Source organism: Condylura cristata, unplaced genomic scaffold (genome assembly GCF_000260355.1).
Source record: "Condylura cristata isolate star-nosed mole 26May11 unplaced genomic scaffold, ConCri1.0 scaffold00014, whole genome shotgun sequence".
Taxonomy (NCBI): domain Eukaryota; kingdom Metazoa; phylum Chordata; class Mammalia; order Eulipotyphla; family Talpidae; genus Condylura; species Condylura cristata.
The window spans coordinates 26,214,297-26,229,642 of record NW_004567115.1 but is presented as its reverse complement, the minus strand read 5'-3'; the positions used below and the strand labels follow the sequence as shown (position 1 = coordinate 26,229,642).

General features: G+C 54.6%; 2 protein-coding genes across 2 annotated transcripts in view; both read left to right on the top strand.

Moving 5' to 3' along the window:
• ANK1 (ankyrin 1, erythrocytic) overlaps window positions 1–8,200 on the top strand; it is a 213,110-nt gene extending 204,910 nt beyond the window's left edge. Inside the window, exon 43 of the mRNA XM_012724840.1 lies at window positions 5,621–8,200. The gene's annotated coding sequence lies outside the window, so the exon portion shown is untranslated. The remainder of the gene's footprint in view (window positions 1–5,620) is intronic.
• A 2,839-nt stretch (window positions 8,201–11,039) lies between these two features.
• On the top strand, window positions 11,040–14,996 carry NKX6-3 (NK6 homeobox 3). Its single transcript, XM_004682269.1, has 3 exons — window positions 11,040–11,421; window positions 13,255–13,424; window positions 14,757–14,996. Exons 1-3 carry the CDS (start codon window positions 11,040–11,042, stop codon window positions 14,994–14,996), a joined length of 792 nt encoding a protein of 263 aa, XP_004682326.1.
• The last annotated feature ends 350 nt before the right edge of the window (window positions 14,997–15,346 follow it).

Here is a 15,346-nt window from a genome sequence, read left to right as displayed (position 1 = left end):
GCATATGCGGCTGAGCTGCAGGTGTGCATGTGTGACTGAGCTGCCGGATGTGCATGTGTGGCTGATCTGCTGTTGTACATGTGTGGCTGAGCTGCTGGTGATCTGCAGGATGTGCATCTGTGGCTGAGCTGTAGGGTGTACGTGTGTGGTTGAGCTGCAGGTGTGCATGTGTGGCTGAGCTGCAGGTGTGCATGTGTGGCTGAGCATCGGGTGTGCATGTGTGGCTGAGCTGCAGGTGTGCATGTGTGGCTGAGCTGCATGTGTGGCTGATCTGCTGGTGTACATGTGTGGCCGAGCTGCTGGTGTGTGTGTGTCGCTAATCTGCAGGATGTGCTTCTGTGGTGAGCTGCAGGTGTGTGTGTGTGGCTGAGCAGGGGGTGTGCATAATGTGCAGAGGGAGGGTCGTGAAGACACCACAGCACAGGCTCTCCAGTGACTGTGCAGTGCTGGGGGTTTCTGAGGCCAGCTCTGAGCTCCATCCTCCCTGAGGGATCCTGTACTGAGCTGCCCCGAGGCCCTTCATTGTGCCCAGCTCGGGGCAGCTCAGTAGAGGATGCATCGGGGGTGGGAGTCTGCAGGAAGCAATGAAGCCTTGTGGCCCCAGCATAGCACTAACCAGGCCGTTGCCATTTAAACCCCCAGGGCCTTGCTCAGGCTGAGCAGCAAGGCAAAAATAGGCTGTGCTTTCCGAGTCCCCAGAAGTGCTGACTTGGGCCTCCAGCGTACCTCAGCACTCAGGCCAAGGAGAGCTGGCAGATCCAGTTATAGCATAAAATTAGACCTGACTCTTCAGCAGCTTAAGGAGGTCACAGAGTTAACCCCTGCACCACCAGGGTGTCCCACCCAGCTGCTGGTTTAGATTAGTGGTGGTCTGTCCTGACAGTAATCCAAGGATGCAATGATTTGAAAAAGCAGAGCGTAAAGGGAGAGCACACTCTCTGTCTTATTTTTCTTACGGTAGCAGCATCATGGTAGTGACACTGGATTTCAGTTTGTTTGGCTCCATCCTACTGATATTCTGGAAGAGGGGATGGGACAGCCAGAAGCCAGGCAGGAGCAAAATTTTCTGTAGATGCACTTCAGAGTGGCTGAAACCCCCACAGGTGACAAGGCTCCACTGATGGGGTGTCGGGCTCAGCACACGGCAGAGCCCTCTGCCAAGAAGAGGCCCAGGAAGCCTGATGGGGACGGACGCTGTGGAGGGAGCCAGTTGGAGGCAGCTCCTGACAAGACTAGGGCTGCAGAGAAGGAGGAGGGCTGGAGGCTCCCCCTGTTCTTAAACTTCCACCCTCTGGATCAGTCCTCATTGTTCATGGCCTCCACACTTAAATTCACCTACCAGCTAGATTTATTTTTACCTGAAACCAACACGCTTTCTCAGTTACAGACACGCACATGGGTGAAAGTTTGAGTGGCCCCGCGTGCCTGTTCCAGCTCAGGTCAGGCTAGGTGAGGCAGTGCCTCCTTGTTTCAGACTGTAAACAAGTGTCCTCTTATTGTTTCAGACTGTGTCCTCTTAGAGGTCTATTTAGTGCCAGTGTTTTGCATCTTTGTGCGTTGTTGGTGATTTTGCTGTTTGAAATGGCCTCTGAGCCCAGAGCTAACGTGCTGGTTAGGGGTCCAGAGGGCACAGAGGTTGCAACGTGCCTTATGGGGAAAACAGATGTTAGATGAGCTTCAGTCAGGCCTAAGTTATGGTGTGGTGGCCTTGGGTTCAAGGCTGCTGAGACAACCGTATATATAGAATAAAGTGTCTTTGCTAGAAACACATGAGGCTAGTGAAGGTATTCACCGATTGACAAAATCAAGAGCAGCGGTGCAGCCTTCACCAAGAGTTCATGGTGACTTTATAGAAGAGAACTACCATGAGGAACAGAATTGACGGTATTTGAGAGCGAAAGCTGGGCCTGAGGAAAGGGCTCGGGGTCTGGCTTCAAGGCTTGACTTCTCCTGTGTCCAGATTGTGACTAACACCAGACACGTAGCTGCCCAGAGCTTCCAGCTCCTCAAGGGGCAATGAAATTCCTCCCTTCAGAATGTGTTTTCATTCCACTTAAGAGGTTTTAAGATAGTTGTGGGAAAGCAGGAGAGCTGAGAGGAGAAGGCGTTTCCTGGCATGCAGGCAACTGTGGAATTTCACAGAGTGACGGGGCAAGTCAGGCGACCTCCGCAAGCTGCCGTTCCCTTAGCTGTGATGCCAATGTGTCCCTTGCAGGACAGTTATGGTCATCGGTGGGGTGTGTCTGTGAAGGGCTTCATAAACTGTTCAATTCTAAGCCGCGTGTTTCACGGTATCAGCTACACTCTGAGAGTCTGGATGAAGGCAGATTCTTAATCCCTACCCCAGATCCACCTAATTAAAATGCTGGAACTCAAGATTCTGTGCCGAGTTCCTCCAGGGATTTTTTTTTTTTATGCATGTTGAAGAGTGAATTATTATGACTGATTTTCGTTTTCCTTCTCAGACCTCCTAGAAGTTACATGGCTTAGCTGTAGACAAGATGAAACTTTAGTATTCTATAGTTAATATATGGAATAAAAGCACAAGTATTAAAATATAAAACTCATTTTATACTTAAAATGAGTGATGGTCAGTTTCCTCAAAGAAGTGAAACACTTAGGGATAGAGCACTCCATCCTGGGTGAGAACTGAAGGGACTCCAGTCAGCCATTCTGACTTCTCCACAATCAGTCCCAACCTGGGGAAGAGTTTCGCATCAAAGTCTGGTGGACGTTTTCTGGTAAAAAGCGAAATTGCAGTTTCATCCAGGCCTGATTGTTCAGTGCAGACAGCAGCAGGTGGCAGGGTTTTGCTTTGTGCCAAGTATTCAGATCTAAGTATGTTGCTCTGGGACTGCAGAGAGCAGAGCAGCTGAGGGCAAGGGTGGAGGAGCACCCTCCCCCCACCCAACACGAAGCCTGGGCAGGGTTGGGTCTCCGCATTCCCTGCGTTATCCTGGGACACTCAGAGACCTACCTCGGTGCGAATTTTTCTGGTTCTTTCTAAGAGACACTTTTCGTTCAGACACTGTGGTTACAAGACTTGCATTATTTCTAACAACAGAATATTCCAGTAAGTTTAAAAAACAAATGACTCTCAATGGGCAGAGGCAGGGGCTTTTGTTTTATTTTTCTGTTTTGTTGTCTTAAGTCACAGTCCACTCTCACTCCCCAGCTATTGCAGTCGTCGTCGTGGGCAAGTGGGGTGGGGGCCAGAGGGGAGAGCCAGGGACACTGAGCAGGGTGGGAACAGGTGACAGCACAGACAGAGGACATGAGGAGAAGAACCAATGGAATAGCCACCAGGAGCCGCAGGGGCTATTTTCGAAGCTCTTTAAAGGATGAGGCCTTTCTCAAGGGCCCTAGGAGGAGAGTGGGGAGTGGATGCAGAGTCCTGGAGGCAGCCAGGAGAATGGCATTCCATCCCTCCTGCTGGCTGTCACTGCCCCTCCTGGCCCTTGGTTTAACCAAAGGTGAAATAAGCAGTGACATTGGAATCATCACTGAGCCTTGACATCCCCCTCTGCTCTGCCTCGAGCTGTTACCCGGCTTCCTATTTGATGTACATAGCACGGCCAGACAATGTGGGGACCACAGGAAAGTTAGGGTCCCACTCCTGCCCTTAAGGTTTATACTCCAGCAAGAGAAATAATGCAGGCATGGAAAGGTCAAGCCAGGACAAAGGCAGAGGATTTCGGAGGGCCCCGTCCTAGTGTGTTTGCGCACTGCTTCCCCTCTGCACCTGCCACCTCAGTCTGAGGCAGTCCTAATGGTGCCTCCTTTTTCTCCTTTTTTTTAAAAAAAAGATTTATTTATTTATGCATACTGATATGGGGTACAGGTCAGAGGTGCAGGGAGTGAGAGAATTCTCCAGAGACAGAGTGGGGAGCAGAATAGGCAGATCGACGAAGTACACTGCTGAGGGGAGCAGCGGGCCGGTCAGGAGAGGTCTGCCGCGCCGCATGGGTCACCTACCTGGCTGGGGCAATCTCACTTGTGCTACAGTGGCTGGTGATAGATTCATAGTGCTGTGCTTTTACTCCCTGCGCCACCCGGGAGGGCCCTCCTTTTACAGCAAAGGAAACTCACAGAAAGCAGAGGTAACTTGACCAAGCTCAGGTAGCAGGGAATTGGCAGAAAGGATGATAACACAGGCGTTCTGGCTTCAAATGCCATTCTATTCCATGATGGTTTTCAATTCAGGATGGTGACAAGCTGGGACAGTAGCTGTTGACAGTAGGTGAAAAGTAAGAGCAGAGTTATCTAGAAGCCTCATGCAGGAGAGGGTGGTGGGCAGAACCCCAGAGGAGAGGAAACTGGATGGCATCCTTCATGGCAGAGTGTCAAACCCAGGTGGGAGCAGAGATTGTGGGTTGGCTGGACACAGGAGAGACGGTGTAGCTGACAGGGAGGCCCTGGCAGGGGTAGAAGAGTCTTCCTTCCAGGATGACAGCTCTTTCAAGCAGCAGTAGAAACTGTTTCCATTTGAGAATAGCTTCTGACAGCAATCCTAACCTGCCCACCCATCCTTTGAGAACCTCTGAGGTAGATTCACCTAGGTTACCCCCAGGTTCCTCCCCAGCTTGGTCACCTGTAAAACCCAGATGTTTCCTTATCTGGGGTCAGCTTTGCATCAAAGAGTGTCTGCCCACATGTCACTTGCTGCCCCATCCAGGACATTGTCAACGGCTCGTTCGTGAAAGGTCCTTTCCTCAGTGCACCCCAGGACCCATGTGGACATGACACTGAATTGCCAGTGTTAGAAACACAGAGCTTTCTCCCCAGTGTGATGAGGGACATGGGTGGTGGCAGTGGTGGCTTGCTCTGAGACCCATGCCACTGAATTTAGACTTGTGGCTACAGGCCAAGCTGCTGTCTTCTAGCCTAAGATACCTAAGATCCTAGGGAGAGAGCAGCTTTCTCCAAAGGTCTCCTTTACCAGGATTGAGACTGTCCCTCCAGGAAACATGGGGAGAGGAGCCAGAGGCAGTGGCAGTAAAGAGCGAGTGGTCTAGGGCCAGCAGTTCCCTAAGGCTCCAAGCTCTCAACACAGTGATCGAGTCTGCTCCACCTCTGGATTGCCAGAGGTGGCATGCAGCAGACGACAGTGCACGCTGGCTGAACTCGTCTGGGGAAATGGGCTCTGGGCAAGAAGGGGGGAGAGAGCAGAGACCCAGTACAAGAGAGCACATGAGCGTGACAGTGACCCTTTCTGGGCCACGCCTTGACTGATGAAAATGGCTCTTTCCTGGGTGTTAAGGACTCACGGGGATTTCTCCACAGGTGACTGCAACAGTCTGAATCTTCTGCCTCCTTTCTGAGGTCAGACCAGAAGCTCCCGGGGAGCTTCTTTGCCCTGCAGGGAAAGTGTAGGCTGGGGCAGCTACCTGCAGAGGCAGCCCCTGGGCTGGGGCAGGGCCGGTTGGCAGGTATTACAGACAGGTCAGAGGCTCTGAATTCAACACCTTTCCGTGCATCACCTCACTTGGGGCAAAGGGCTGTTTTTCCCGAATTGACACTACCTGAAAAATACTGGCAGAGACAGAACATTCTGTCTTTGGGGTTTTGTTCTGAGTTGCACCTTTAAGTTCTAAGTGACTCCTCTCTTTGTGTCCCCCAGGATCACACCTCGACACCCAACCCTTGAACTCCACACACTCTGCCATGCACACAGGAGAAGAGCGGGACCGTTGGCTGCAGAAGTGCGCACACGTTCCTCTAGGCTACCGGCATGATCTCTGTAAGGGACTTCCTTTAGTCTCCTATTCGCATGAACGACGGGCTGTAGACGCATGACCTACAGTCTTCAATCCTGCCTCTAGCAACGATGGATCTCTGTTGGGGATCAGGACAACAGCAGCAAGAAGGGGGGGGGAGAGAGAGAGAGAGTAGAGAGCAAGTGCAAGAGAGCACATAAGCGTGACAGTGAACAAGGGCTTTTTTGTGGCTGGGGATGGTATGTTTTTAAAAATCATTTTAATTTTAACTTGTTACAGGGTACTCTTTTTTTCAACCTCATCTGTAAGAAATCCATGTGGGCTTCCTGGATAGAAAAAAAAAAGGCAAAAACCAAGAAAACTAAGCATAAAATCAGTTCAGCACCTTAAATCCCAGGTCCTCACCTGCCAGTCTTACCCCCCCCCCCACTGCAGACCTTCATTCGGCTGGTGATGGTGCCCACCCACTACCCAGTGGAAGCTCCTCCCAGAACTGCATCTCTCGCTCTGTCTCTCTCTCACACACACACACACAACACACACACACACACACACACACACACCTCCCCTCTACCCAGTATACACACAGATTTTACTGTGACATCCGAAGCTGTATAGAATCTCCTGTGGATAAACTGGAATTTTTTTATGTTGTCTCTCTCTCTCTCTCTCTCTCTGCCAGTTTCAGTATTAATCATCTTCCAATGGAAAATCATTACCTTTAGAGTGCATTCAGGGTTCCTGTGTTAGGGACTTAAGAATCTGAGGCAAGGACCCCCAGGCTTAGCAGTAGGGCTCACAGGGAGCCCACACCCCATCTGAAAGGGTCTTTGCCCTCAGCTGGGGGGAGGGAGCCGGTGGCTGTCCCAGGATTGCACCAGCATGTTCAATAGAGAAGAGGTTTTCTATATCTTCAAGCACTTATATCATAGTCTGTGTTCAAAGTGTAAACTGTACAGTAATCAGCCTTGTGTATATGAAAACAATAAATACTATGCAAACTAATAGAAACACTTTAGCAGTATGTACAAGCACTAACAGCTCAGCTCCTGAGGACTTCTCCAGGCTGCGGGAGAAGGAGCTACAGCCTGTCTTTCAGTGAAAGAGGAAGGAAGGGAGTAGCTAGAGAATGTATCTGCCAGTTCCTGGAAGTCAGCCACCACCCCCCCACCCCGCCCCCCACCCCTAGTCTTCCAGAGCGAACTTGGTGCTCGAAGTCCAGGCAGCCGGCAGGATGGGGGGTCTAGGCTGAAGAGCCTCGGTGCCTCCACTCTGACCAAGCCCCTCTGCGCACCCCCCCTCCGCCCCCCCCCTCCCGAGAGACTGGGCCAGGGGCCACTTCTGACCACGTGTCCAGCGGGAGAAGAGCCGGAGGAGGAGAGAGCCGCTCACCACCAGTTGGCCGGGGCTGGGAAGGAGACCCGCCTGGGCCTGGCCGCCGGTCAGGACAGAAAGGAAACAGCTGGCAGTTCTTCGCCTCGGTGCCATCAGGGAAGAGCCTTAAGTCACACTAGAGCCTCCGGCGGAGGGAGGCCCGAATCAGCACAATCCCGGCGCCGCGCTGCCCGGCGGGCGCCCCCTAGGTCCGGGAGAGGGACTGGCAGGCTCTCCAGCTCGCCCCAGAGCCACTGTTTGCGGATGTCCAGTCACCCTTCTCCCCGCCGTTCTTCTGAGTCCTCGAAACACATTCAGACCTTCCAAGTAGCACAGAAGCTCCCTCCTGGCACAGCCCCACGGCCCTGGCGCGGGACCCCAGCCGCACGGATCTGCCGTCGGGCGCCGCGGGGCCCCGGCCGCACCCAGACGTTCTGATTGGACCGGGCGGGTTTCGCTTTTGCTTTCTTAGAGGGGCGGGCTGGGGAGCGGAAGTCGGAGTTGGCTGCCTCAGTTTCCCAGGACTGGGTGGAGGAAGTCCAGCCCCGGTTCTCCCCCCGCGGGGCGCTGGGGCGCAGCGTTTCTGGGGTCTGGCCGCTCGCCCAGGGAGCCGCGCCGGGGGCGACTCGGTGAGGGTCCAAGGAAGACAGGCGCAGGGCTCGCCTCCCCCGCCTCGATCCTGTCCCGTCCTCTTCTCGGCCGCCGCTGCCGCCGAACCAAGTAGCCCCTCGTAAAGCCCCGCGCGGGTCCCGCGGCCCCAGCCTAAGCTTTGGCACCTCGCGCTCCGCCTGGCATGGCTGCTTGGCCCGCCCGCCCGCCCGGCCCTCGGCGGCATGGCTGCACGCTCCAGTTGCTAGTAGGAGCTGTTAGGGGAGGAGTTTGGGTTCTCCACTTGATGCCTAGAGAATGCTGCAGTCTGCACATTAGACGCTTTTTAGAAGTTTTGGAATTACCTTGATTTTTTTAATTGTTATGAAAACGAATCTTTTCTGGAGTCTCTCCCACCTGCTCTGTTATCCGGAGAGAATCCCCCACCCCACTCTGATGTATAGACCATCTCCCTACACCAGCTGAACAAATGTCAAAATTAATAAAGAAATTGACTCATGCACAAGGCTCCAGTTCTCCTTCCTGGCTCACCCTGGGGGAGTTTGAGTTTGAAGCCTGGGTCACAGGCTGAAGGAATCTGAAGGTGGGGTTCCTGGTGGTGCCCAATAATGTATATGTGGAAACACAGATGCCCTTTAATAAGGACTGTCCAGCAGGAGAAGGCCACCCCTCCCCCCCACACACACACTCACTCCATGCCCAATGACAGAGGGCATGTCTGGTTGTCTGTCTCTCCTGATGACTACCATGAGTTGGGGGCTAGTCCAAATGAGTGGAAGAGGTACCACACACCGCCAGGATCCTGGGCCTAGCCCACGAATGGCATATGGTAAGGAGGCAGGAGGACCCTCACCATCACTCCCACCTTGGCTCTACCTGTGAAGGCATCTGCCCTCTCAATACCATTCAAAGGGCAAGAACTTGTGGGAAATCATGCTGCCGGGAGCTAATTTTGCACACTTCTTGTAAGTGTGCAGTTCCTCATCTGTCAGATGAGTGAATGCATTAAGACATTGCTAAAATTCCCTGTCATCTTGGGGCTCCCCAACACAATGCTGTTGTCAGGCTTGTCATTAAATAAGAATCAAATCATTTTTAGCAGTTTTTCTCCCTGAAGTCCCCACCATTAGGTAGTGACAAGTCTTTGAAGCACTCCCAGCCCTTACTGAGTCTGAAGCTTCTCTCAGCTGGAAAGTCACAGAGCCCAGCCGCCCCAACCCCACCCCCATCCCAGACCACTGAGGCACCATGTCTGTGCAGCCACATTGCTGAGGGCTTTTCAAAGCTTGGGTTCAGAATCACCATTGCCCCTGTAGGGCCATAGCAACATGGATCTACTCGGAGCTACATTATCCAAATGGCTGTGACAGGCAGCTTGATAGTGCCGCCAGCTCAAATTAAGGAGAACCCCCCACCTTTTTTTTCTTTTCTTTTTTTTTTTTTTTTCGCTTTTGAACCAAACTTGTAGGAAAACAATCATCATAGCCTTTGTAAGAATATTCTTGCATTAACCTGAAACATTTTGCTCCAGGGACCATGGCTCAGAGAGTAGATAGCAGCAGCATGGGGAAAGCTACTCTCTGTGAGGTTGAGTCCTCCCAGAATCCTAAGCCATTGACCTCTCACTGGAAGCCAAGGCCTTCAAAGGGCACTTCTCTTCTACCTGCCAGAGACTGACTCCAAGCAGTGAAAGCATGGAGGGCCCAAGGCCTGGTCAGGAAAGACTGGGATGCCAGGCCCAAACAGAAGTCTGCCTGTCTACTATTTTCCTGTCATTCTGCACATTCACACAAGTGGCATGCTGGTTTCCATTAAAAAGACAAACAAACAAATCTGCTGCCCCGTAGAGTAATAGTCTAAGCATGTGAGGAGTGGACTGTCACTCCATGTCTGTGAAAAGGGGAAGATTGCCTTCATTGGGCCTTGTATGTTGTAAAAATTCACTGGAAAGGGGGCATGGGGTTTTGGGGGGGGGGTGCTGCTATTCAATCTAGTTCCACCCACCAAATATGTTAAAGGCCAGTCAGGCATTCCACACAGGGACCCTCCATAGAATCCACGGGCATCTCTGCCATCAAAGATTTCCAACCCAGGGGCCAGGACAGCTGGAACAGGCAGTTGCTCCAGTGAACGCTCAATGGACAAGAAGGGGAGGGAAAAAAGGAGGAAGAGAAGAAGAGTAGAAAGAGAAGGAGGAGGAGGAGGGGAGGGGGGAAGAAGAAAGGGCGAACAGAAGAGGAGGAAGGGGGAGAAAGAATAAAGGGAAGAGGGGCAGGAGGAGGGAGAGATTCTGATGGAGGGAATGGCAGAAGGTTGTCCAGAGTCAGGGAGGGGAAGGGACAGATTTTCAGCCCTGTCCCAGCCCCTGCCCCAAGCTCCCACCCCAGACTCCAGGTCAGTGACAGGACTTTGCATCCCCACCTCCCCAGGTCCCCACCCACCCAAAGCCAGCCTCCCCACTTACACATCCCAGCAGGGGGTGAGGAAGGAAGCGTTTCTCTGGCTTCAAGCTCGCAAGAATCTGGACGTTTGCATGCAGAGGAGCCAGAGCAGCTCAGGACGCCACCCCCAGCCCCGCCTCTTGCCCTCAGGGGAGCAGTTGCAGGAACTGTGACTTCAGCTGCTTCAGTAGCCACCAGGGTCCCTCCAGGTATCCAATTTTTCCTGCACACTGAACTTGGGGGGCCAGGAGCAAGTGGACATCCTGAGGATGAATAGAGCTCCCAGAGCTCATTCTCTCTTTTCTCCTGTCCCCCCCTTTCTCTCTCTCTCTCTCTCTCTCTCTCTCTCTCTCACACACACACACACACACACACACACACACACACACACACACACATACACACACACACGCACATGCACATGCAGAGGCTGGTTTTACAGTCAATCTTTCAAAGTGCAATTTGTCTCCGAAAAGCCAATGCGAGGCCTGTGTGGTTTCCACCAATGGCGAAGCTGCTCACACCACTCAGCCAGTCTGGGGCCTGTATTCTAATGGGCCCTATCTTTATCAGGGAAATGTTGCTTCTCCGAACTTAAAACTTCTCATGGAAGGTCCCCAGACTCAGAGGCAGAGGAGGGGGCTGAGCTGAGGAGTTGGGAGCCCTTTTCCAGGCTGAGGACCAAGGAGTGGAAAGGGGAGGCCTCACCTGCAGGACACCTGACTTCCCAGCGACTGACGTAGGGGCCGGCCCCGGGCAGGGGCGGGCCAGATGCCCTAGGTGGGGGGCAGTCTGGGACTTGGCTTGTGACCCTCCAAACCTACCATGGGATTCTGGGTCAGAGCTTGGGGTCTCCAGCTTTAGGGGAGACCAACTTTGCTCCCCAATCCTGGGGATCATGGAGTCCAACCTGCAGGGAACCTTCCTGCTGAACAACACGCCGCTGGCTCAGTTCTCGGAGATGAAGGCCCCCGTGTGCCAGTACTCCGTGCAGAACTCCTTCTACAAGCTCAGCCCTCCGGGGCTGGGCCCCCAGCTGGCCGCCGGGACCCCCCACGGGATCACAGACATCCTGAGCAGGCCCGTGGCCACGCCAAACAGCAGCCTCCTCTCCAGCTACCCCCACGTGGCAGGCTTTGGTGGACTAGGCTCCCAAGGGGTCTACTATGGCCCCCAGGTAGGGAATTTCTCCAAGGCTGGGAACGAGTACCCCACCAGGACCCGGAACTGCTGGGCGGACACGGGCCAGGACTGGCGAGGCGGGCGGCAGTGCAGCCACAGTGAGTACAGGGCAGAGCTCAGCCGCCCAGGCTGCTGGACTTGGGAGGAGGAAGCATGAGAAGGGACCCCACAGGGCGACCCGCACGCCCCCCACCCCATGTCCTTAGACACCACAGTTCAGATCTGGTCACCTCTCAGCCAGGGACAAGACTGAATTCTCCCTCCCACTCCTCCCAGTTGTGCTTGAACCCCACCCCACTCCTCATCAGCTGCCACCTCAGCAGCCCCCCTAGGGAACCTGGGAGTGTCCAGATCTGAAGGCATAGCCCACCCAGGTTGGGTCCAGCTGGCAGCTTGCCTTCCCTCTCCTGCCAGAGCCCATGTCGCCCTTTCTTGTTCCAAAGTGAGCCAGTCTTCCCCAATAGGGAGAATTTGCTTATGCCCACTTGTGCCCATTCAAGAACACAGAAAAATCTAGGGGACTTGTCTTCCATTGTCCTCCTCATGGTTTATGTCAATAGTAGCAGCAAAAGCTGCCCAGCCTCCAGTGGCAGTTGCTGAGTCAAATCAGACCTGGGCATAGCTGTTGGGGGAGCACTCCTCACCCCACGTATCCCCAAACCCCAGTTTCCGGGGAACTGATCTGGGGTTCCCAGAGCCTGGACTGGAGAGGTGGCAGGATATGCGGTATAATCAGGGAGGGGGAGAGTAACTGTGGCTGTGGGAGCCACCCCTGTGCCCCCAAAGCCCTACCCCGATCAGACAGGGGCAAGATGCAGAGGGAACCTCCACTTCTGTCTGTCTTGGAATTGCCCTACTGCAGCAGGTGCTTGGGATCAGCCATCAAAACCCTGAAACACACCTGCCTCCCCAGGAACCTACAGGGCTCGGTAGAGGGGGGGGCACACTCCCTGGCAGGGCACCCCTAGCTCAGCCTGGACATACCAAGTTCCACAGGGTGAAGACCTCATTGAAACCTACTTTACAATCCAGGTTTAGGGGTGCTTTAATCTTCAAAATGTTTCTATCAGGCCCCCACCCTCCACCCACCCATACACCCTCTCCACACCCTGCTCTTCAATCCCAAATGCACACACACACACACACACACACAGGAAAACACCCAAGAGGGTCAGTGATGGAGCTAAGACAAAGGGAGAGAGGACTGAAAGCCACGGTCTCCCAGGACTTCTCTGCCCTTTCCTGAGCCTCAGTTTCCTCACCTGTACCATGAGGAGGAGATCAGACGTGAGCCTTCAGCTGTTCTGAAAAAGGCCAGATGTGTGGACCTGCATTCTGCCTCTCCTGCCCACCCGCCCACCTAGCCCCTTCCTCAGCAAGTGCCCCAGCAACGTGGACAGTCAGGCCTCTGTGCCCAGACTCTCTCCAGTGTGGTTAAAACCATCTGGCTCCCAGGCCCAGTGGCAGGGGAGAGCAGCCACATGAGGCTTAAGGTATGTCCCTTTCTAGTTTTCGTAAAGACCTGCAAAGCAAGATCCCAAGGGCACAAAGTGGAAAGAAATCCTGAGGCCCCTGAGGCCCTGATTGATGGTGGAAGGTGCCAGAACTGGTTTTTGGTTTGGGTTTTTTTGTTTTTTTGTTTTTTTTGTAACTGAGATGGAGCAGAAACTCCTATTACCCTAAGGAGAGGGCAGAACCAATGAGCCTGAGGTAAGGTCTTAGCCTCCGTGCCCCTAGTAGCTATGATATGGTACAGGGGCCTTCTTGGAGCCCTGAAACGTGGACATGGCAGAGGTCAAAGTCACTATTATCGGAACGTCAGGACTGCTGCTCAGGAGCCAGATCTCGCGATACCCTTGGGGGGCGGGGTGGCTCACCTGTGGGCCAGTTCCCACTTGCCTGCTAAACATACACCTCTTTCCTCCCACCAGCCCCTGACCCCCTGAGTGACAGCATCCACAAGAAAAAGCACACACGGCCCACCTTCACAGGGCACCAGATCTTCGCCCTGGAGAAGACCTTTGAGCAGACCAAGTACTTGGCTGGCCCAGAGAGGGCGCGACTGGCCTACTCGCTGGGGATGACTGAGTCACAGGTCAAGGTGAGTCTCTGTGGGAGAAGGTGCTGCCTGGCAAAGAGGCACCTGCCCTGGGACAGGACACCTCATGGAGAGAGCAGCTCTCGGCAGGAGGCTGGGCTGGTGTCTGGGCACCACCGGCCTAACCCTAGAGGCCGTAAAAATCACTATAATCAGAAAAATTACTATCAATACGGAGCCCTGTTTTTAGCATCCCACTTAATCCTCCTGGCAACCTTGAGGGGGTTATTAGTGCCCATCTTACAGATGAAATCATCTCAGCTGAGCCTCTAGTTCAAGACGCCCCAGTTGGTAAGTACAAAGTGGGGTCCCAAGCCCAGGTCACAGGACTCCAGCGCGTGCTCTTTCCCTCTCCATGAGGCTGGGGCCAGAAGAGTCAAGGGCTGACGGCAGCAGCTCTGGGCTGGATTAGAACTGGGTTCTGGCTTATTCTGGAGGAACTGTCCTTGAGGTACCCAACTTTAAAGAAAAGATCACCTTCTCCTACCCATGCTCACACAAACGAAGTTCAGGTGGGAGACGGGTGCCGGAAACCTGGCAGCCGCTCAAGGCTGAGGGGCGCACAGGGAGCCTGAAGTTGGTGGCCAGGCTCCCACGGCCACTGGGGCAGCATTGACAGTAACTCTCCCGATACTGGGGCAGTGGCACCAGACAGCACAGCTGAGCAGCTACCCCAGCGCGACTGGCCCAGGAACATGTTGATAGGTCGGAGAGGGACACAGGCCGGTGGGGACCAGGTCTGCTCTGGACTGCACATGGCCACAAGCCTGGGCCTCCCCAGCCCAGGGCCAGCCAGTGTCACCTCCCCGGAGACAAAGCTGCGGAGGGGGAAGGCAGGCAGGCTGTAGGCCATCTGACCCATCTCTACTCCCCCCTAGCAGTTTTCTGTGCCCTACAACTCTGCCAAGCAGTGAGCATATGCTCTATGCTTAATTGGGGGAATTTTTCACGAAATTCAGTAAAAAAAGAGCCGACTTTGAGCACCTACTGGCTGCTGTCTGTCCCTTGAGGGAGATCCTTCCCTCCTGGGGGCATTCTAGCACCTTCCATCCATTTGCCCAGATAGCTAAGGTGTAGGAAGATACACCACAGGGCGAATGAAAGCTAAGCCCGAAAGGTCTGCTGCACGCACGCACAACACTTATTTTTATTTTCTTGCCCCCTCCAAAAAAAGAAAATGCATGTGACAGTGACAGCCTGCTGCGGGACCACTTTACTACCCAAGCAAGCACGGAGACAGCTGGCTCGCGCACGCGCGGCCCAGTGGGGGGTCACGCTCCGGAAAGGGCCGGGGGGCGTGCGCCTGTGTGACCCTCGGAGTCTCTCTCGTCCCAGGTGTGGTTCCAGAACCGGAGGACCAAGTGGCGGAAGAAGAGCGCCCTGGAGCCTTCGTCCTCCACGTCCCGGGCCCCGGGCAGCGCGGGCGCAGGCGGGGACCGGGCGGCCTCCGAGAACGAGGACGACGAGTACAACAAGCCGCTGGACCCCGACTCGGACGATGAGAAGATCCGGCTGCTGCTCCGCAAACACCGCGCCGCCTTCTCGGTGCTCAGCCTGGGCGCGCACAGTGTCTGACGCCGCCTGCCCGCACGCCCGCCCGCCGCCGCCGCCCGCCGCCGCCCTCATCTGCATCTCGGCCAGGTCCCGGCTGCAGCCGCTGGGGAGCCTGCCGCCCCCTTCTGCTTCTAGCTGCTGGGGGGCCAGGCAGATCTTCAGGGGGCGCTGCGGAGGAGGAGGGAGGGCAGAGGACAAGGAAAGGGGGTGGGTGGTAAAGGAAGTCGATCTGGCTGAGAAAGGAGGAGCAGAGAGCTGCTCAGACCTCGCGGCCAGGCCCCTCTAGCACCTGGCACCTCTGTGCGCCCTGGCCTGGCCTGACACCTCTGTGCGCCCTGGCCTGGCACCTCTGTGCGCCCTGGCCTGGCCTG